At 43.3% G+C, this 22,595-nt stretch overlaps 1 protein-coding gene across 3 annotated transcripts in view; it reads right to left on the bottom strand.

Annotated features, from left to right (window-relative positions):
• Positions 1-22,595, bottom strand: part of CADPS (calcium dependent secretion activator) — a 218,687-nt gene that overhangs the window by 79,988 nt on the left and 116,104 nt on the right. For 2 of the 3 annotated variants that reach the window (XM_054387509.1, XM_054387508.1), the window contains exons 10-13: positions 19,544-19,652; positions 18,228-18,440; positions 7,006-7,142; positions 1,623-1,810 (exon numbers count right to left, since the gene is read on the bottom strand). In XM_054387509.1, coding sequence (XP_054243484.1) covers positions 1,623-1,810; positions 7,006-7,142; positions 18,228-18,440; positions 19,544-19,652 — 647 coding nt within the window. The remainder of the gene's footprint in view (positions 1-1,622; positions 1,811-7,005; positions 7,143-18,227; positions 18,441-19,543; positions 19,653-22,595) is intronic. The other variant, XM_054387510.1, reaches the window with a different exon arrangement.

Genomic DNA, 22,595 nt, shown 5'->3' with positions numbered 1-22,595 from the left:
CATGGGGTAGACATGACTGGCATTTGACCTCCTCTCTGTTATGGGCCAAATGGACTTGTCCCGGTCCTGTCCTCACAACAGCCTCCTGCTGGTACAAGCCCTGCCTTTGGAAGAGGAGTGATAGGGACAGCCTATTTCACCTACCCAGTCACATTGCCTACATGCTGTGTGAGATATCTCCTAAACATACACCTACAAAACGCAGTGTCCTGACCCTCTACAAGACTTGGGTGCCCAAACGCCATCCAGCTCCCAGGAGAGTGCCAGACTCAAATGCTGGTGCTGCCATAGGTCTCCTCATGCCATGGGGATGATGCAAACTGCCCAGTGTGCTCAGTGACTGAGGAGCCCTGTGCCCTCTACAACACATTTCTGTGCACTACGCGCTTTTGCTTACCTTTTCGGCTCTGGATTCGGCTGGGCTTTGGAATCTTTCCTTTTTTTGGACTCCTTTTTGGAATCCTTTTTTGTCTCTGCTTCAGCGGCAGGGGCATGAGACACTTTTCCCCCCTCGCCTTCTGCACTTGGCTGTGACCCACCAAGTAACTCTGCCATGAGTTGGCTTTGGGGAGTGATTGAAACGTGTGGGGGTGCAAGGCCAGCAGCAAAAGTGAAAGAAATAAGAAGAAAGCATGAAAAAACTCAAAATAAAACAAAAGGAAATTAAACTGAAAGGAAACAACTGAAATCAAGTAACAATTGGCAAAGAAAGAACGAACAAGCAAAAGAAACTCAGAACTAAAAAAGAAACTAAGGAAGCAAAAACTCGGTTTCCATGACAAGATGTATGAAAGTAACTGCAAAAGCAAGCGGCAGCCTTGCATCGTGAAACCTGGGCAATGTGTGTCATAACTCAGGATGGTATTTACCAGAGGGTTTATGAAAACAATTATTTTATAACATTCCTTCCTTCAGCAGCATATGCAAGATAGAGAGTGGTATCTCAAAGTATATAATGAAACTTAACAGAAAACAGCAGGAAAAGAAGCTGTAATAGATGCTAGAGCTGTCAACAAAATAAACAGAAAAGGAAAAAGCACAGCTCTGGTTTATCCCATCAAAGGTTTGCTACATTTGAGAGAAAGGAATGGAGCCTTCTGAAACTGAAATTGCTTTGCAACAGCAGCAAGATAAAATTTTCAGCTATGTGTAAGCAATTTCCAAACTGACGTCACACAGACTTTAAATGAGACATGGGTGCCTGAGGGCTTAAAGCCCTTCTGAACACTGAAGTTTGATACTGATGAAAATTTCACTGCTGCAACTTGTCAGATCCTCTTGCACAGCAATTAAATCAGTACAGTGTATCATTTGCTTCTGTTTATTCAACCTGTGACAGCCACAGGTACTTCGACTCTATCTTGTCCAGAACTGCATCTAGCGGGTTCTTGGGTAAGAAAGTTAAAACCCCTCATTTCTGGATCCTCTATGTGCATTTTTATTGCTTACATTAAACAAGCAATGAAACAAACAAACAAACAGACTATGCCACTAGAAGCGCTGCTGCCAAACATCCACTGTGAAAACAAATTGGGGACTGTTGTGCATTATCCAAGGAAACCTATATTTGACAAAGTCATCCCTTGCTGGCAGGGAGCTGCTAGTCAAGAAGAATTCCTTACCTGTTGCCATGAACATGTGATGCACAAAAGGCAAAGCTGTAGTGAAGTAAGGTGGGGTCAATCATAGCTCCGTTTTCTGCGCGCTCTAGCAAATCTCTGAGGTAGCAGAGATGTCTGTGACAGCCTCTCACTCCATTACGTGCACAATACTCATCTAGCACAAAGACCTGGCCAGGACTAAACCAGCCCTGTTTAGAAATAAAGAGACTTGATTTTAAATATGAGTTATTAAATGAGAAAGCTATCAGATTTGGAGGTGCAGTGGTCAACTGTTCTAATAAAAGAAATACAAACCTAAGGCTACATTAAGGAAGAAAGAGAGAGGTCACTCTTTAAACAATACAATCTATATATCATCACCTAAACATAGCATATACTCAGTGCAACTGTTAACAACAACATATTATGCTACCATTAAAGGGAAATGTCACTTAAAATGCTCGAAAGTTAAGCCAGTTCATTTCAGTGCCTAGTGAAAAAAAGGGAAAAAAAAGTACACCTTTAAGAGATTTAAGAGATGACAAAGGTTTGGTTATTTAAACAGCATGGAACAGTAATCTCATTTCGGGGATGGGATTGTGCATTTGGCCAGGAGCAAGAAGACTGCTCTGGGGGAGAGCATGGAGGATTACACTGAATAATGACTTCTCCTGCATCTGGCAGGTAGGAACGTCCTGTAGACAGAGGAAGGTAGCTCTGCAGTATCAGAAGGGGATGTTTCCCATTGTCCTTGTTGCATACTGCTGGTGACATGCTCTGCCATTGCCCACCTCCTCAGCACTGAGGCAAGGGGAATCTTTGCTCACAAGCAGTGTGTCTTTATCTGTCCAGAAACCTCAGATTATTTCTGTCTGTCAGTCCTGAGAGCCTAGTGACACACGGCTTGTAGTGCAATGCCCAGGCTCCTGAGGGGGACATCCGTGCCTGCAAGGGGATGGCTGTGGTGAATGTCCTGGGACGGTCGAAGAGAAGCACGTCTCTGCCTTGGGGAAAGGCGCTAGCAAGAACAAGAATATTCTTGTAGACTGCTTTGCAAAATGCTGCAAAACCGTCAATATTTACATGGAAATTTGGGTGCTAAACAATTGCTAAGACGCAGCTCTGGAATGCATCAAGCTGCAAAATCTTTCATCGTTTAATTGAAAAGTTCCTGCAGCGGGCGGGAGAGTAGTTGAGGCAGAGCACTGCCCCTATAGGCAACTTCTTTGCCACCCCATCTGTTACCCCAAATGCTACATCTTAGAAACAACACTGCTGTGAAAGATTAAAATATATTTTCTACCACTCAGATGACACCAAATCTTTTCTAGATGCCAAAATAGCTGCTTTGAAAAGAGTTGAAGAAATATCAATTAAGAGCTCAAAGACATAGAGAAGAATTTGCTCATCCTTATTGGGCCAACTCCAAAACAGATTGAGAAAAGAATTAAAATAATGAGGGGAAAATGATAGATATAGGGAGTAGCTACAGAGCTGGGATCACTAGAAGTGCACATTTCAAAATGAAGACACAGAACAATGCAGATGGGATGGCACTCTGGAAGGCTGTTTTTTGGGGAGGGGTATATTTGCCTTCACCACTTTTAAAGGTATTTTTGTTTGCTTTTTGGTTGGTGGCATTATGCCCAATTCTGAATTTATGTTGCTTGTTTGCTGTACCCTTGGACTGTCTCTTCACCTTGCCTCTCTTCACAGAAGTCTTTGGCACAGAAAAAATACAGAAGTGCTGTGATTGCTCTGCAATAAGAAGCAGTCTGCATTTGGTTACTGGGGGAGAAATGCAGCATTCACCTAATGCTGACAAAAGACTTAGTCTTCCCTATGGGGAGAAATCTTGGCCCTACTGGGATCAGTAGGAAGGCTAGCACTAATTTCAGTGGAGCCAAGTATCAAACTCAGAATCTGGGGCAAAGGAAGCAGGAGGCTGGACCCAGTGATCTGGAGCACCACATATTGCTCTCCTGCATTGCAGTCTGAGAAGCGCTGGTCCTCAGGCAGACAGAAGGGATGGGGGCAAACACTCAAGATTGCTGCCACGGCTCAATGAGGCGAAGTATGAGCAGAAGCTCAGAGGTTCAGTGATGAGCCTCATACCTCATGAGAGCACAAGCAAGCAGACTATGGGTAGAGAGATCCAGAGCCCACAGGGACCAGGTGGTCTTCTTTTGCATGGCAGAGGTAGGAAATAAGAAACCTGCTGCTGAATGGGGTTCCAAAGGAGCAGTAAATGCTGCTACCCACGGTGCCAGAAAAAAAATCTAAGGTTTGTTGAAAGGTGGTACTCAGATAACTCTCCCATATCTTCAGGCAGATCTTGGCTCTTGATTAAGATTTGCCTGGCACAACCAGCTGACAACCAGCCAGTCTGGCAAACGCAGCTGATAGTGATGACACACCGGGTGTCTCTCCTCAGAGCAGCTAGGTGTAGCTCAGTGTGGTCTTCCAGATGGTCTTCAATAGCATGAGGAAACCTGAAGGGGACAATGGAGGAAGGCTACAGAGCACAGGGAGTTCGACTGTGTTCAACAAGCTGAACTGCACAGAGATAGGGACACATGTCCCAGGCAGCAGCATGGTGTGCAATGGGAGCTTTGAAGCTGGGTAAAGCAAGGCTTGGTCAGAGTTTGTGAAACACTGGCAATTTTTCAGATGGCAAATGTAACTTTTGTGAAAATCAGAATTTTTAAGGGAAAAATTTCACTTTTCAGTAGCTGCATTTTCCCATTTACCATAGGAAAACTGAAAGAATTTAATTTTGGTGGCCTGCTGCATGGAACTTTTAACCTGACTCCTTCACATCATCTCGGCTAGGCTGGGAATGCTGGAGGATCACCTTTCCTCAGTACATGCTGTGCTGCATTATGTGAATCCCATGAATATTGACTCATCATGGGAAACACAGCTCCAGCAGGGACCTGGCTGCATGAGCTGAATGCCAGCAGTGGGTTGGGAATTCTTGGGAAGAGATGAAGGGCAGTCTCAGAAACAATGCACACATCCAGGTAAAAGGAATGAAGGACTATGTTTGTGTGGGATCCATACTGATCTGGAAGAGCTGCACACCCTTCCCAAAAGCCCGGGAAGAGCTGTGAATGCAGCTGTGCTACCAGTTTGTGGACAATGTGCAGGAGCCCTCAAGCAAGCTCTGCAGAAAATGCTCTTCCCTTTCCCAGCACGGTGCTCTCTGCCAGCAAACATCACTTCTGCACAGCCGAGATTACTCAGCCAGCCTGCTTGTTTTCACAGGGATGCCTGGATCCGCCAGCCAGTGGGCTTGCAACAATGTTGTTTAACCTGGTTCCACCGCAAGAAGGTGATGCTGAGGTATCCTCTATGTCAGGGTAAACCACTGTGTCTGGGCAAGTCTTCTTTGGCACCTCGACGTCCACATTTGAGAACAAAAAGAAGTGTGATGATGCAAAACTCTGCAGGACCTGGCATGGGAATGTCCTGTAGGGAGAATAACAATTGCCCAGCAGCACAGAGTGGACAGAGCAGGCTTACCATGGGGTCACCATTCCTCCAGGCAAGTCAGTGCAGTGGTATCACCAATGTCCCACACATATCAAGAGCAATGGGAGCTCTTTGTAGTTGAACCCAGATTTTGAGGTCAGTCTGGGTTTTTTTATGCCATAATCAGGACAAAACCATATTAAAATAAGTAAAGAAGCATGTGAAATCCAAGCATAGCTGAACACAGATGATTATTCTCTTCTTTATAACACTCTGCAATAGGTGATTTGAAAGAAGATGGTTAATTGGTGATGCTCTGCTCTGGTGAGGCACAAGTCTTGGTGCTGAGGGGAGATCCACCGCTTCAGTAGCTTCTAGCAAGGGCCTAAACATCTCAGTAACAAGAAGTGTGGCTGGTGGGTTTCTTGAAGAGAAACATTGTTAATCATTTTCAGCAACAGCCTTGAACCTCTCCACGAATTTAATTCAATGGCTCTCTCACCAGGCCCGAAACTGCACAGAGACAAACCAGCTGCAAGCCAACCTGTCAGACATGCATGGATGGGGATGGTCTTCCTAGGATCAGCCATGCACGGAGAGCAGAAGCTGCATGCCAAATTCACTGCCTGCTGGAGCAAAGACCTCAATGGAACTGGTGAGAAACCTGCTGCAGGTCTGACAATGCTCCCACCAAGCCTACTTGCACCACTGGGGTATCTGCAAGTAGAGTGCACACTTCAGCCTTCACCCACCCCAACCTTACCTCAGGGGACATCCACAACCATTCCTCCTAGCCCTACCTTTTGTCAGGTAGTGACAACTCACTACCACTAATGGCATTTACTGGATCTTAGCGTTTCTGAGTGATCAGCTCTTGCATGTGGTGCAAGGAGCACAGCAGGTGAGAGGAGCACCATGGTGGAGAGGGACATGGAGGACAAGATTTGAGATTGACAGCCTCCCTGTTAACTGCTCAGTTGTGTTCCCAGGTTGCTGCTTTTAACAGCAAGCCACTGAAGAGCCCCAGATCCACAGACTGCACAGCTGGCAAAAGATGAAGGCTATTGGCACTGCGCAGTCCCCCTGCTGAAGAAGCCCACAATGACATCCCAGTGTGGAGGTTTCTGTGCAACACTAAGAGGGTGGCAGGTCAGGATTTGTCCATATTCAGGATAGGAGCTCTATTTCAGGCCCTTCTAGAAAGGCTTCATCCTATTGCCTTCTCCTCAATCTAAGAGCCTCTTCATCCTCCTCACTGAAACTGCTAAAAATTAATTATTCAAGTTGTATTTAAACCCTCACAGTACCTAAGAGTCCCCAGGCACTACAAGCTTTCCTGGAGCATCTCAGTGGCACTGTGTTATAGACCATGTTACAGAACAGTGGGCTGAGAGCTGCAAACTGTGCTAGTAAGAAGAATCAAGACAGACATGCAACGACATGAGCATGGATGGACTGCAGCAGCACTGCAGTTATCCACCTAGTCCCATCTGTTGCCTGCTTGGGTTCCCTGCCCATAAAAGAAACACAAAGCTGGGCCACTGTTATTCCTGGTGGGACTCCACTGACATGGGAGGTGGTGCCAGATCATCATTTTCCCCCTGTTCTTTCCTCCAGAAGACTCTGGAAGGCAGTGTGGGAGGCTGCAAAACACTGCTCTCCACTTCACATCCACACACTGAAGTTTGTCTTGCAAGGAAGAAACATTTTAAGCATTGCAAACAGAAATGATAAAGACAGTGCAACTGGAGAATAACAGCAGCCAGTTCACTGCAGGTAGCCTCTCAAAAGAAAATACCTCTGGGCCAAATTGAAACCTGGTGTAAACAGAAGTCAATCTTCCAGCAAAAGGGCGTTTAGCCCCCACTCGCACTAGCTTTGACTTTGCTGCTTGTTGTTTATATCACTAGAGACCAAAGAATATACTTGCCAGACAAGAATAGGAATCATTAAGTCTGTGGTCCAAAGTGAGGCGCTGAACCATCTCAAAGAGTGAAGCGTGGTCAAAGTTACAGGGATTGGAAGAGATAAATTCATCCATGCCATGCTTTTGAGCTCTATCTGCATCTGTTCATTTATACATATAGAGAAAGACACCATTTAGAGAGATATAAGACATTTTAGTTGACAAATACAACAGAAAAAAAATATACAGTACGAAGCATGAAAGCTAAATATCTCCTCTTTCTTACATTGCCATTAACTTTTCTCTTTGCAGGCTACACAGTACATTTTTCACCTCCCATTGTCAACTTGCATCAGTTGTGGACTGTCATATTGCATTTAGGCAAAAGATTGGAGACTTAACATCTTGTCAACTGCTCATTAGAGTGCATTATTCTGTACTTAAAACCAGAACACAAACCCAAGTAGTTACTCTGTATCTTGCAATACATTATGAGTTAACAGAATTTTGGCTCACGTAAGTAAATTAGCTCCTATTTAGATAGTTGTGGTTAATTATAATAGATTCTGCCATGCTGAGGAAGTTACAGCTACAGCACTTAATATTTACTAAGTTTTTTTCCTAGGTATCAGACCGGTTGCTCTTTAACCAAATGCCAACGTTTGTCTCCCCAAGGCAATTCTTTCCCTAATGGCAACTTTAAATGCTACCTCACTGAAATAAAAAGATGCTCTTTTAAGCATGGCTAGGAAGTTAAATTGATATGTAGTCTGCTGTCACTGAGGCAGTAACCTGATAGTGTGGCAGAGCTGCCACTCACATCGACGGAGAGACTGAATTCCTTCTCCCTGGATTACGAGCTGCCATTTTTGGGTGAATTAACAGCCTCAACATATTCACACTTCTCTGCTTTGGGTGACGTTTATGGGCACTAACTCCTAGGGGCTAATTAATTAATCTCAACATGGTTAACTAAAAATACACCGAATTCAGCAGTTGAAATGAAGCCGCCAAGCTGGCCTGGGTGCGGCCAGCCGGGACCCCGCTGGGAGCAGGCTTTGTTCTTCCAGCGGCCGGGGAATTAAAGGACACCTTTCACTCGGTTTTGTCTATGCTCAGCTTCCTACTATATGGGTTCTTGCCAAATCCTTGACAAAGAAAACAAGATTTAAATCCTTTCCCTGTTTATAGACTCCTAAGGGAACTGGGTGGCCTTGAAACAATGTGGCTGAAAGGACATAAAAATGCAGTTTTCCGCAACGGTAGTATATGGTAACTGTATTTGTTTTAAAACAAAATCCCTCTTTACCAGAAAAAACAGAAATCCTTCATTAAAAAAATAAAATAAAAAATTAAAAGCTCTTAAATGATAATGAGACAGTGTTCTTTGATATATGCTTTACTATTTAACATTAAACTGTGAAGGATGGTATGTCTTCCTAAATGCCTCGTTCATGTCTGTGCTCTCAGATATTATTGATCATTGGAAGCAATCTTTACATTTTCTGTATAGTCTGTCGTTAGCTATATACAAACTACATAAATAACATCACCCACTGGAAAGAAATCAGACAAATTAAAACATGTAACATTTCAATTAGCTGCTAGCAATACTTAATTCAGTTGTAGCTGGCAATTTTCCTCATTAAAACCCTGCTGAATAAACACTCATTTTTTTCCTACAGCTGGTTAATTTTTGAGGGTCTGCTACCCAGTTTTGCTCCATGTGCCAGGTCCTGCTGCCTCCATCCCTGGTCTCCAATCCCCCCTCCACTGGCAGCTCTGTGCATTCAACATGGGGACAGAAGAAGCTGCTGAAGGTGCCAAGTGATGTGGCAGCACAAGGGCTGGCTTGGGGGATGGGGACAACCTCTCTAATGAGTGCATCACCTCCACAGCACCTCTCCAGCATCCTTGGGCATGGGATGTGAAGCCCACCCAGCCCTGGGGCTCATGGAACAGGCTGGCTCCTGTCTGTTTTGACAGCCTTCTGCCCCATTGTCTCTGTCCCTCTGGGCCAAGATCAATCTGACCGCATTTGCTCCCAAAGAGTTTGTCTATGCTGTTTCGGATTCCATCCTTAGTGTCCACAAAACGTTTTAACAGATATTAGACTATTTTTAATGGCTTGCTGCTCTGCCTGGCTCCTCAGAGTTGACTGCAAGCTGACAAATTGGCTGGAGGCCTTCATTTGCCAGCTTCGCTCAGAGATTTTATTATTTTTCAATTAGAAGCCCTGATACACTGTCAATCCTCCTGCTCAGCCAACGAGGCTCTGAGAGCTGAGTAAATCAGCTGGAAATTTGGAGTCCTCTAGCCCTTTAGCTGGTGAACTTTTTTGAGCATATGTGCTAGAAAGCATGCTTTAAATGATTATTTTTTATTCTAGGCTAATAAGCTTTTTCCCACTTTATGTTTTCTGAGCAAGGTGGGCACAGAGTGGAATTTTGGTTGGTGTAAACCAGGTCAATCCCTCCTGGCTTCCATGGAGCTGAGGGTCTGTCCTCTGGTTTTTAAGAGGCAGGGGCACAGACAGTTCCCCACCAAGTGGGTCACCAGACACAATGATTAAACAGCCTTCCCAACTATCCATAACCAGGAGCAATTCTACTTTCACTAATCACTTTGAAGTCACACCTTACTGAGCATCCTCTTCGGTGCCTGCTCAAAAGCCCATTGCCCCAAATCTCCCCACCTGAGAAGAGCTACCTGAAGAAACAGGCATCAGACATGACATTGCATGAGCTCAAGTGACCAAAAAAGTATGAGCTGTATGACTCCTGTTCAGTTGGTGGTTTAAAATGTGGTTTTCTGCCATGGGAAGGAAGATGAGCAGCCCTGTAGCTCTGCCATGGTCAACCCACATTGCGTTGGCAGAGCTTGAGTGGCTGGGTGGGTGCCCACCCAGGGGATAAAGCTGGCACAATGTGAACAGGAGATGTCTTTGGAGAATGGTAATACACATGTATGTTTCTCTTAAATGAAATATTTGCCCTAGGTCAGATATTTAAAATTCTGAATAATAACTAGGAGCAGGTTACAAAGGACAATCTTACACTAAACTCACCTTCCCTTACTAAACAAACACCCCATGCAACATGCAATTTATTTCTGCATTTGATTTTTCCAAAGGACTTGCTTTTGTAAATGAAGCTTAGGATTCAAGTGACATCAAAGGCATTAACCTTCCTAGGTAACACAAGAAACCACCACCTTCCAAAAACAAACAAACAAAAAGGCTAGCTCTAAATATATCATTATTCCAGCTAGACAGCTGATCTGTGATTTAAAATAATACCAACATCTGTAAATGAAATAACTTCTACATACAATCTACCCTCTTTGAAAAGAGCTTGTTCAGTTTGAACAAGATTATAAACAAAGTTCAAAATGAGAATGACTAATATTGACATCCAAACTGTACAGCTAATTTGCAAGTACTTTCAATTGTTCCAGTCAAACACAGTTGCTTTTTCGACCCTGCTCTGTTATTCTAACTAAAAAGAAGGGAGAAACCAAAGAAAGTAAGTTATATGATGCTCCAGTAATTTACAATTCCTTCCCAACGTGCTGTGCCAAGCTTGCTGGTGCTTCTTTGTTTGGGGTCCCAGCCAAAATGCTGCTGCAGGCATACAAAAGTTATCTTAGATATTTAGACAAGCTGCACACAACTACAGCTGAAAGGTGTTTGATGGTGGTCTCGGATGGGAGGCTGCCAGCAGAGGGAAATGGGCAACACAAACTCCACGAACCTTTCTTCTGGAAAACTGCTGACTCTGGCCTTTTATGTAACACTTGGTCCCTGACATTATGGAGATGTTTTCTAATATTGCCAGGTTTATCTTGTTCATTTTTATCCTGTTTGCATTTTATACTGACTTCATTAACTAGCCCCTCCCTGCAAGTGTCTGAAATCAGTCTTTAAAATCTGCCAGTTTCAGGAACACAAAGGTTACAACCACCACAACGAAAACCAAAGGATTGCTCCACCAGTCAGTCCTCTGAGAGCTGCATTTCTCTTCATCTAACTGTTATTTTAAAAGGAAGAGCCAAAACAGTCAAATCTCTTTCTTTATTTTTTTTTAATAATGTATTTCCCTACCCTCTGCATTTCCTTTGCTCCAGCAATAATTTTGGCAGATTTTGCTCTGAAAGCAGTGAAGATATTAGCAGAGGGCAAGCTCCATGAAAGAATTCTTGTTATAAAATGCTTTAGGTAGCCATTTTATTGTAAGAATTTCTTACTCCAGATTAATTTATTTTCATTAATGAGTGACTTTGTTTCAGTACCAAAGGCAACTGAACAGTAAATTTTACAACATGTTTGCTTATCAAAAAACCCCAACAAACAAAAAAACCCTAAACAACTGTAAATTAAAAGGTGACTTTGTATCTTACTCATCTGGAAAATGTGTGCTTGTCATATCTGCTTGACATTACAAGAATGAAGATGTGGTTTGGACAGTAACAAACAATGACACTAGTCAACCTCATCAGGAGACATGAAATAAAGGAATGACAATGATTGATGGCAGCTATTCATTTACAGATATTTCTAGAAAACTCTTCACTGGCCTGGCCGGGTGAAGCAGGAGAAGTTTTCCAGCCTGCATGGTGCTCGCTGGCAATGCAGCGTGGCAGGGGAGAGATGGAGTGCCCGCCACGACCTGCTGCCTGTGCAGGTCTCCTCCTGCTCTGGCCACTTATTCAGAGCTATAGGACATGCTTGGGCTGTGACTCAGGAAACAAATACCCAGGGGAGTGCCTAGAAACCTCATTTTGTTCGGCTGTGTGGAGCCAGGGGCATTATCAGCAAATATTGGTGTTCTGGAGCAGGAGAATAATTCTGTACTAGGACTTAAAATGCCAGGCTGTTGCTGGTGAGCAAGCTGCTGGTAGTGCTGACTGGTGACTTACCAAGTCACCTCCTTGCTGTGCACTACAGCATTGCCACCTCTGAAAAGTGATGTGATGTGCATGTGTGTGTCTGGGGCTCTGTGAACCTCCTCCCCACTCTGAGCTGCAGCCGCTGCAGCCGGCTGAACTTGCCTCTCAGCTGGATATCTAAGAGCTCTTTATTTTTTTTCTTCTCCATATTATCCCATATTAGGAGATAGCTTTATATTTAATTGGCTGTTTATTCCTGTGTTTTATGGCTCTTCCCCTGCTGCAAACAAATTCTTTTCTGCTCAAGTTACAATTTAACAAACGATTATGAATGTTCCTGTAAATCACCAGACACACGAGGCACTGAAATGAAATCTAAGTTATCTAATACTTGGTACTTCAAGGAAAAAGAATTTGTGGTAAGCAAATTGCATCATTCTTTGTGCAACAAGTCAAAAACACAGTTTTAGAGCAGCTATTTATAATATACAACATTGTCTCACAGCATTTTTATAGCTATTTAAAAATATTTTTTGAAATGTACGACTGTGGAAATCTGTGAATTTGTATTTCAGAAGTTAGAGTCCCATGCTTCTTAGATCATGTAAAAGTGATTTACAGGCTAGATGTAAATCCATGCAAGTTATGTAAGAATTGAATTAACATTTTAATTCTGCATTCCTGCAATGAAGCATCTGCAAGTTGACAATACAGAAGACACAGCAGCGTTCTCATGAGATCTCTATCTATCTAAAAATAAATAAATACAGCAATTAAAGCACAAAACTAATAATCTAATAGGATAGCAATGCATTGTAGTGCAAATACACGTAATGTTGCCAGACCCAAGTTCATTCATTCATTCACTCTTTCTTTCTTTCTTTCAAAGTGGCAAAAATCTGTATTTCCATCAAATTAAACGTTTGTTGTTTTTTTTTTTTCTCTTTTTTTTCTTTCAGTACATTATAATAAAAATCCTCTTTGGAAATCCAAACATTTAGAAAACAAAATAAAAAAGAAAGAAAAAAGAAAGTGTCTGCTGAGAAGGAATTCTGCCTGCTACCCAGGGGTATATTTATACACACACGCACATACTCACACACAGGGAAACAAAACAAAACAAAACAAAACAAAACAAAAAAAAAGAAGAGAAAAGAAACAAAAGGAGGAAGAAGGAAAAATAAAAGGAGTCTTGTTTGATGGCCAGGAGGGATGACACCGCCTGTTCCTTCTCATAATTGCATTCAGATACTCTAGATACATATTTGCCAGCTCTCATGACCCACTGATGCTATTCCCTCCTAAAGGAAAGCAGGCACTCACCAGGTATTAGGGAAGCAGCTTTAAACACCAATAAAGGATTTGTGCTGGGTAGATTTAAGACTGAACAAGGACTAAGGAGAAGCTCTTTTACAGCACGAGTTTGGGCTTTTATCTTTCCCAAAGTAGGTATTACAATGAGAGAAGATAAAATAATAATTCCTCTGGCTTATTCTGTGGGAAGTATTGTTTTGATTGGTGATTGAGACCCACACTAAAATACTAATTTATAATAATTTGGGGGAATGGCAGCACCCTTCTATGACTAATGTATTTAAGTCAGAGTGGGTCAGCATCTCCAAACCCAGTGTGACCCAGAGAGCTGCGAGCTGCTGCCAAAATCATTCCCTACTGAGTTTATGGGAGGAGGAACTCCCAAACCTCGACGGCTCAAGTTTGTTTTCATGAGGAGTTTTCTGGGGGCTGCTGTGGAGCCCTACACTTTGCTAGGTCTCTGAAGGCCTCCTGCCCTGCCTTTCTACACTTTGAGGTGTCCATGGTTAGCCCCATACACTGGTGCGCTGCACCAAGCTACTCATCGGCACGGAGAGAAAGGATATTGTCAGAGTGCAAAATGATCTGTTTTCAGGCAGGAAGCAGTCAACTAGATGTAAATTCCATGAAACAAAAGAAGGTATTATTTACAGTTTTATTGTGATGTTAACTAATATTTACATCTTGGAATGAAAAATAGAAATGTTAATGATTGGCTTTACTAAGAGGATCACTTGATGCCAATGTGAAAGCCAGGGAGAGAAGGCAATTATGCAAACATCACATGCATCCTAATTTCAGTATGGAAGCTTACATTTCAAATCTCAATTCAGGAAAATAACATGGAAAGTTTGTACTACAAAATCTAAACATGAGAAAGATTTAAGAGAAAAAAAAAAAAAGCACATTGCATATGTCAGATAATCTAGTCTGATTATCTGAGCTGTGCTAGCTACAGGGAAGCACTTACCCTTGAGTCCAGCTAGAAGTTAGCAGGGTAAGAAGGAACAAACCAGAATAACATAAAGACTAGCAACAAGGCTCAGGAAAGCAGACAGGAGCCCTAACCTAGCAGCTAAATATTTGGGTTCAAGCAAAGAATGAAAAAGAAACTTAAAGAAATCAAAACAACCAAAAAAATAAAACACCACCACAGCTGAAAATTTCTTAAGCAGCTCAGGAAACCTCTCTACTTATTATGGGGGAACAAATCATTACAAGTTCTCAAAACAACCAACTCTTAGTAAATGATGTGATTAACAGTCATTAATTATAAACAGACATTAAAAAATGAAATATAACCACAAGTGATACATAAAACAAGTACAGACCAATCTTTCACGTTAAAAAGAAAATGGGTTTCAAAAGAACCAAACAACCAAACCAGAACATTGAGCATGTTTGGGAATTTTGTTTGATGCGTCACTAATACAGAACGAACAAAGATTGGTGCTTTCAGACAAGTGACCACTTTTATGAAGCTTAAATATTGCCAAAAGGTGTAATATGCATTGACAGCATTGTTGACCATAAAACTGTGCATGATTGCAACAGCAAACAAGAGGAGTTTTGGGTTTTTTTCTTTTATAATGCGAACACTGGAGAAAAGCACAGCTTTGCGTCAATGGAGGTTTTCTTTTCAATTGTAGCAAAACAAAAAAAAAAAAGCAAAACTATTCACTCTAACAGGTATTGTTCACCCACATGAAAGGAGCTGTAGAGTCATATGAAAATTAACAAATAGTAGGATCTTTTTTTTTTTTTTTCCCCAGTACTTAAATTGCAAATAAAACAAACTCCATCCTGGTTCGGAGCTGTCTGTTTACTTCTAAGTCAAGGGCTGCTACCAACTGCAGATGGGAATTTGAGTACTGCTCAAAGCTTGTATTTACAACGTCAGAAGAGGTGGGAATCACATGAATTAACTATTCCTCCCAAATTTCCCCAACAGTGAAATCCATTCTTGTCAAGTTTCTGTTTAACAGACAGCTCCATCCCAGGAGTGGAGGGCTGGATTTCGCTGCATGTGCATGCATGCGCATGTGCCATCTTGGACTGCTACAACATGAAAGCTAGAACAACAGTTACTTGTCAAATGGCTTAACATTTACTTCTCTGCACATCCTCATTCACCATAGCCTCTAACAAGCACAAAAATTATGACAGGTATAAAGATAAATGTACAAGAATAAAATATCTCACAAAGATCCTTACCTTTCTGCAGGCAAAAAACCCCCCAAACAAACAAACAAACAACTCCAAACAAAACCCACCAAAAAAACCCCAAACCAACAAACCCCAAAACCAAACTAAGCCAAAAAAACCCAAAACCAAACCAAGACCCTTTAAAAAATGCAATACTTGATGTGTTTGAATTTCAAGACTGAAGGAACTGAGATATGTATTTGCGCATTAAGACTCCCAACAAGCCATCACATGTGACATGCGTGACTCACTTCTTCTAATTATTAACTGCTGAGTCCAATGACTTTTGCAGCGAGCATTGCCATGCACAAATGTTGAAATATGAAAAGCAAGCAGCCTTTGCTGGTGAGATGCAGGTGTACTATGGCATTCCACCCTCCTCCTCTTGCAGGATGAAGGTCCCGTGCACAAAAAGCTGCCAGAGGGATCTAAATCTAAGAGAGAAGTAGGAAGACTGAGGGCAAAACATCCTAGCCCAAAGGATGCTGAAGTAGCAAATCATGATCAGACTGATGAGCCAACTGCTTTTCCCCTTCCAGGCTTTGGCACAACCCTACCAAGAGGCTTTCCCACTGCTTGGAGCAAAAAGGGGAGCCTAAAGCTGCTTAGCTTATGGGAAAAACATATTGTGGATGTTAAGAGGGTGGTGGCATAAAAGAAGCTGAATGATCCAGATCTGGAGCTAGCACTGGCAATAGAATAAGTGAAAGAAACTTGGGTTCAGATCCTGACCCCTTCAGATGCCCTGGAGGGACCAGGGAGTGAAGTCTCAGCTGTTTTCACCAGAACTGAGAATGAGGGATTCCCATGTCCTGGCAGGGAAGTGAGATGGAAAAGCCACAGTCCAACCTGTGACATTTCTCTCGCTCTGAGCACAGTCAGGCTGATACAGGTCTGCAGGACCATGAGCAGCGCAAGTCTCTTGTGGATGTGCTGGGCTGTGGTGAGATGCAGAGAAGACTCCTGGTCTCAGTCACAAACTTACTGACCCCTGGCCAGCCACCTCTTCTCCTCTGCTAGGTAGTCTAAGCAGGGGGTTCAGTTCACCCTACACACAGAACCCTTGGTTGTGACGACTCCAAGGTCCATGGGCACCCCCTCTGCCCAAATTCCTGGAAGACTTTCCTACCGCTGCTGCCAAGCAATTATTATGTGTTTGGGAAAGGGACCTTCCCCTGATCCCACATATTACTCTAGCAAAGTCCATAAACAGAAGGAATTTACCCAGTAGAAAAATTCTCCAGGCCTGATGTCTGCAGGGATGGAAGACTGCAAAGAAAAGTGCTTTTGATATTCTCTTGCTGCCCTCATCCTAGTCCACAGGGATTATGCTGGGAAGAGTGCATCCTCTTTGTACCAATGGCACACTAAGAGCATCCTTCAGCATTGCATGTTTGGAAAGGAAGGCATAAGTAGCACCTCTCTGCTGCTCTCCCTCGCTACACTTTAAAGGCTTTTAGCATGTAAAAAAGCAGTTGTAGAAAGACCTGTGCTTGCTACATCTGAGAACCTGGGCAGAGAGATTTATCAGCCCTGGGACTGCTGCCTGGTCAGCATGACTCAGCCAGGTCTGGGGGCTCACAGCCAGTAAACTCTCCACTTGTAAGAGCCCAATTCCTACATCCCATTTCAGCTTTCTGAGAGATGTCCTTCCTTCCTGACCCCAGTCCTTTGCACCTTGCAGCCCCAAAGGCAGTGATCTAGCTGAGATGAGGAGTGGTTTAGCACACTGCATCACGCTACATCCTCCACAACGGCAGTAGCAGTGCAAGGCAGAAGGGAGTCCAAATGATGCAGGAGGTAAGAGGACACAAAAACCCCAAAGCAGCAAGCAGAGATAACTGTAACATGGATCATACAGCTCTGTGTCTTGCATTGCTATTTTCTATAAATACTGGCATGAAGAAGTTAAACCAACATAAAAGAGAAATGATATTGATAAGCAAGGGACAGATTTTCTGAGTTCTTTACAACAAAATACTCCGGAACAGCTTTACAGAGACTATTTTAAATGTTAAAATCTGATTTAATTAGAAGAATTTGCTAATATTTACCACTTTCCCTCATTCTGCTTATATTTAATGATACTAATTCTTAAATTTTGCTGAAACTAGCATGAACTGCTAATGTGTTACATAACAAAGGGGCTCCAGACGTGTGATCAAGACCTTCAGGAAAAATGAGGGAGGAGGCATTTGTCTAGTTTATAATCAAATTACATTTGCAAGACAAAAGAAATTGTTCTAAATTTCAAATTAAGCAAACTGGGTATAACTGCACAGGACATGCAGCACCACTATGACTTAAAAGATGATTGCTTTAAATTCACATCTAACTGGCCTGCAAAGCAACCTGTTAAAAATACCATATGTTTTCCTACAGTTGAATATTCAACAGGAGACCTCTTTTTGTGTGTGCATTTCGTACTTGCAAGATTTGCACCTGTAGTTCTGAGCACGTGATGCCTTTGATAGACAGCTAATGGCACTAATGAATCGCTCTGATCTGAGTGTGCAGTTTATTGTGTGGGGGGTAAAACACGTGTCTGCAGAAAGCAAGCTGGGTTTCAGGCTCTCAGATCCCAGTCTCTCCTTCATCAAGTATTGCACTTTAAAACACTCATGGACAAGTTCCCCAAGGAATTTTGTTTCTCAGGTCTGGTTGTGCTAAACACACAGGTTAACTGCTTTTGGATCCACTGATGTAAAAAAGCAGCTCAATGATAATGAAAAAAAAAATTATTTTGGAGTCAGAAACGTGTAAGCAAATATTGATTTACATCAGTGCAGAAAATCTTTCCATCAAAGACTTCTGCTCTGTAAGAGAACTTATTTACTTACAAAATTGAGAGATTGGGGCATCTAGCTGGGGTACATTTCCTCCTTTAGCATTTAGCTTTTGCACTTGAGTAGGCGGCACAGGTTTGTGGGACTGGCCGGTGGCTCGGTACATGGCTTGGACCCACAGGATACGGTCCTGCTCATCGTCACTGGCAAAAATCACTGTGTCTCCTTCCTTCACTGCGTTGAAGAATGCTCTGCCACCCTCCAAACCTGGCAGAAGAGGAAGTGACAACGGAGTTTCACAGACTTTGAGGCCAACAAAAGGATCTCCCCAGCCACCCACCCCATCACCACCCCAAGCGTCCCCAGCTCGTGGCCAAGCTCAGTCCCTTCCCCTGAACCAAACTCATCTACAAGACAGCCCACCAGGTCCCCAGGTAGGACGCTGTGTTGCAATTACCAAAATATGCCCCATTAATTGCTTCTCTCACCTACAGCCCCATCTGTGCAGGTCCCATGTGAATTGCAGTGCTGGAGCCCCATTAAAAATGGGGTTTTAGGGCATGTGGCAGGAAGTTTCTCATTAGACCGAGTGCATCAGTGCTCAGATTGCACAAAAGGTGCTTGGGTGATGTGCTTATTTCTCTCTTGGCCCTGATCCAGCACCCATCTTTCTGTCTCCCTAACATGAAAATTAACCTGGAATCATGTCTTGACAACCAGCCTACTGTGTCTTTCTTCATCTCCTCTGGGAATACCATTATCAAGGGCATGCTGAGGATCACCGTGCTCAACACATCACCTCACTGAAATAAATGTGGCACTCCTCCACTTGAAAAAGGGTCTCACCACTCAACAGGTACCTCCAGGTACCAGAGGGCTTCCTGCGCCTGCCCCTTTCACTCACTCATCCATCAGAGAGAAAACAGGGTAGGCAAAAATGTTGGTTTGGTCCCACAAATATTTTCTACAATAAAGACAAACATAACTGCTAACTTTTTATTTAGGGAATATAATTTGAAGGCACAGGTTAGGATCATTACTTGATTTGAGCATCCAGTTAACAATCAAATTGCATTGTGATTTAAGTGTCTAACTCACTGAGGCTCCCTAAAAGAGATGAGTGTTTCCCCTCTCTGGTGCAACTCCTAGCAGAGTTCCTTAGATCTATTTATAGTAAAGTCATGCACAGTTAATGCTGAGCATAAACACAAACATATTTATAATAATGCTGATCGTGGTTCAGCTGCAAGCAGGGAGAGAGGCAGAGGACTCCTGTTTGGGAGCTGTAGGCAGCGTGGGGAGCATGAGCACCTGTGGGTGCAGCAGCAAACCATGGGTATCCCTGTGCCTGGCCACAAGTACCCCCATACCTGGCTGCGGGTCAGTGTAGTCCACAGTGTATCCGTCAAGCTGCAGCAGCTCTTGAGGTTCAGCTTTTTTCTCCCGGTAGCTGCACATAGCAAATGTATATTGACTAACCTGAAGAAAACACAAAGCTAAGATGGCACCGGGTGGTCACAACAAGGCAAATCCAAAGTGCTTACAAATGCCACACACTGACGGCACGTTTACAGGCACCCAGGGGGTGGAGGGTAATTTTGATGGTCACTGCCCATACCAGACAGAATAAACTTTTAACCAGGCTTTTGCAATGCTCTCTGTTAACACACCCTGCTGCAGCAGGCATCTAATTCTCTGTATCAGCACATACAGCGGTTTAATTTCCTCCATAAGAGGAAGCTCCGCGCTTTAAAACCCTCTATCATTCATCCCCAGACAAGTGCAAGAGTGACACCCTGTCACAAACAATGTGAGCTAAATTGCTAGGTGCCAGTCATATTAAAGCAATCTTAAGATCCCACTGATCTCGGCAGTTGTTGTCATCAGTGCTGTAAATGGCAGCTCTCACTCCTCTGAGGTACCATCTGCATGACACGATACATTCAATGTCAAGCTCTTGACGGAAGCCGACTCAGCTGCGGGGGCTCTGCCAGGCTCCCGAATCGCCTTTAGGAGGCCATCAGGCCGCATCAAGACCCTGTGCGTACTCGGCGTGCCGCGATCTGGATGGTCGGCCAGAAGCTCGGCCAGGGACGAGAGGAGAGGATTCTCCATGCCCCAGGCTAGGAACTCACGGGGAAATTTACTGTCAAATGATTTCAAATGACTTTGTTAAGGTTGTGTCACATCCTGGACCGCCTGACGTAATTTTATGTGTCTGGACGTTTTCTTGACCTCTGGAGGAAACTTTAAAACTCTGGTTGGTGGCAGTGGAGCGTGCTCATTGTTTTTCAGGAGTTGAGAGAGATTCTGGAAGATGGGAGAGGGGCTGGGCTGGGGAATTTTGCCTTCAAACTCTAGACAAATCACTTGGCTATAAATATACATGCAGCACCTACTTTGGTGGCATCGATCACTAATAAAATGTCATTTATTTAAGTCAGGGGACCCGTCTATTGGCACAGCGTCTCCCAGCCAGCGCTCGGTTTATTGCTGCCCTCTATGGGCTTCTGCTAGCTGCCAGCCTGCTCTCAGCAGCCCTGCCTGCACCGTGCCTTCCTCCAGGAACAGCTCCAAAAGCCACCTAAGAATAAACCCTATCATTAACACATTTGTGGGAGTAAGACTAAAAGTGATGCTTTAAGCATCTTGCATCCTCCTTAAAACTACCAGCACTGACGAAAGATTGACAAGTAACAGACCAATAGCAGGAGCACCCCAGTGTATATTCTATGCTCTGAACTTTGAATGCACACCATCGTACCGGCAACACAGAAATCCAAAAGATTAACACGAAGAAATCTAAAAATAACCTAGTGCCCCACAGCACAACATTCAGACGACTCCCGCAGTGTTCATTCAGTCGCACTTGCAGTATATTGCTGCCATCTGCTGGAGAAACCCTTGAATGTGCTTTATTTATGGTAAAATCCTGGAGATTGCAGCTGAGTGGTGAGGATTTGATTTCTCTGTTAGACAGCCTGAGCTGCAGCGACTGCGTGATAAATTTAATTCCTGAACTGTGAGTGAAAACTTTAACACAGTTAATATTTTTTTTTCTTCTCCTGTATGCTCCATAGCAACAGGTAAAATTCATCCAATAGTTCTGTTTCTTCTTTACTGATCCCGAACTTGAGGTCTGAATTTCAGGCTCTTCATGTAAAAATAATTTCTCTTATCTTTGGACTTAGAAAATATTCTTTATCCCTATCAATAAGCCACTGATAGCAACACAACAGTAAGGCACAGAAACATACCCAGGCATTTGAGAGCTTATTCTTCTCATGTTAAAAGTTATAAAAGACAGATGTAGACAGTACGCTTTGGTGCAACCATCCTAGGACAGAGGCAAAGCAAGTCAGTCTCTCCTGTTAGCACTCACATGACTTCCTTAGGAGAGGCTGCTCTACACCATTATTAGAAAACACCTTTAAGAGAAATCTACAGGTAGGTTTGCAATGTATGATAAGATCATCTGAGTTCATGTCCTGCTTTTCCTCTACTCATACAGCTCTGTGAAGCTCAAGCTCAGGACCACTCAGGTACCTGCTGGCAAGAGGCATGCCAGGATCAGCTTGGAGGGAGGAGTCAGCTATTGATGACATCTGGAAAAGCTGCCAACTGTGCCATGAAGAGTGCCTGAACCTAAACAACTCCGGCTACTGACCTCAAGCACTTGCATACCAACCTGTCTGTCCTGTCCTGCTGCCTAGAGTATTAACTGCCTGGGCTCAGAATGATGCTGAAGCCCTGGCTACCAGTGCAACATGGTTCCTTCCATCTACAAGTGATGGTAAAGCAAGACCAGACAAAACAAGATTTTAGAAAGCTCAGTGCACCAAGGTCATGCTTCACTGCTGAACAGCACTGTAGGGTCAAGTGGAGATTGCAGTTTGCCTTTCATCAGCCCTCTAAAATACTGTGCTTTGCAGAGCCTACTTTCTACAGAAGTTTAGAAATGGCCAGACAAGTGAAACAGTTAATAACAGAAATTAATCTTACAGCCTGCTAAGTTCACACCGAACCATAGCTGAGTATGAGAGTGAGTGAGCAGATGGGATGGGCAAGATGAATGGTTTGAGTAATTGGAAAAAACACAGATACAGAGAGGAAACTGAAGGAAGATAGAGGAGAAATCTCTGCCCAGTGAGGGACTAACTCTCAAAGCAGCTGGGACTTCATCCAGGGACTTGATGAAGGCCAGGAAAGGAGCATTGAAGGAGGATGAACTAAGAAAAACTAAAAGAAGGAAAATAATCCAAGGCTGCCCTGGCTGGTTCGTTAAAAAAAATGGTTTGAAAAATAATTTAAGACAAAAGAATAGAAGGAAAAGAAAATGCAAAAAAGAGAAAAAGACAAAGAAATTCAGGAAAGCGGAAGCAGACAGCGGGAGACAAACGCCAAAGTTCAATATTCTCAGGC

Source organism: Indicator indicator, chromosome 15, assembly GCF_027791375.1.
Source record: "Indicator indicator isolate 239-I01 chromosome 15, UM_Iind_1.1, whole genome shotgun sequence".
Lineage (NCBI taxonomy): Eukaryota > Metazoa > Chordata > Aves > Piciformes > Indicatoridae > Indicator > Indicator indicator.
The sequence above is the reverse complement of the archived record's forward strand: the minus strand, read 5'-3'. Positions and strand labels throughout refer to the sequence as shown.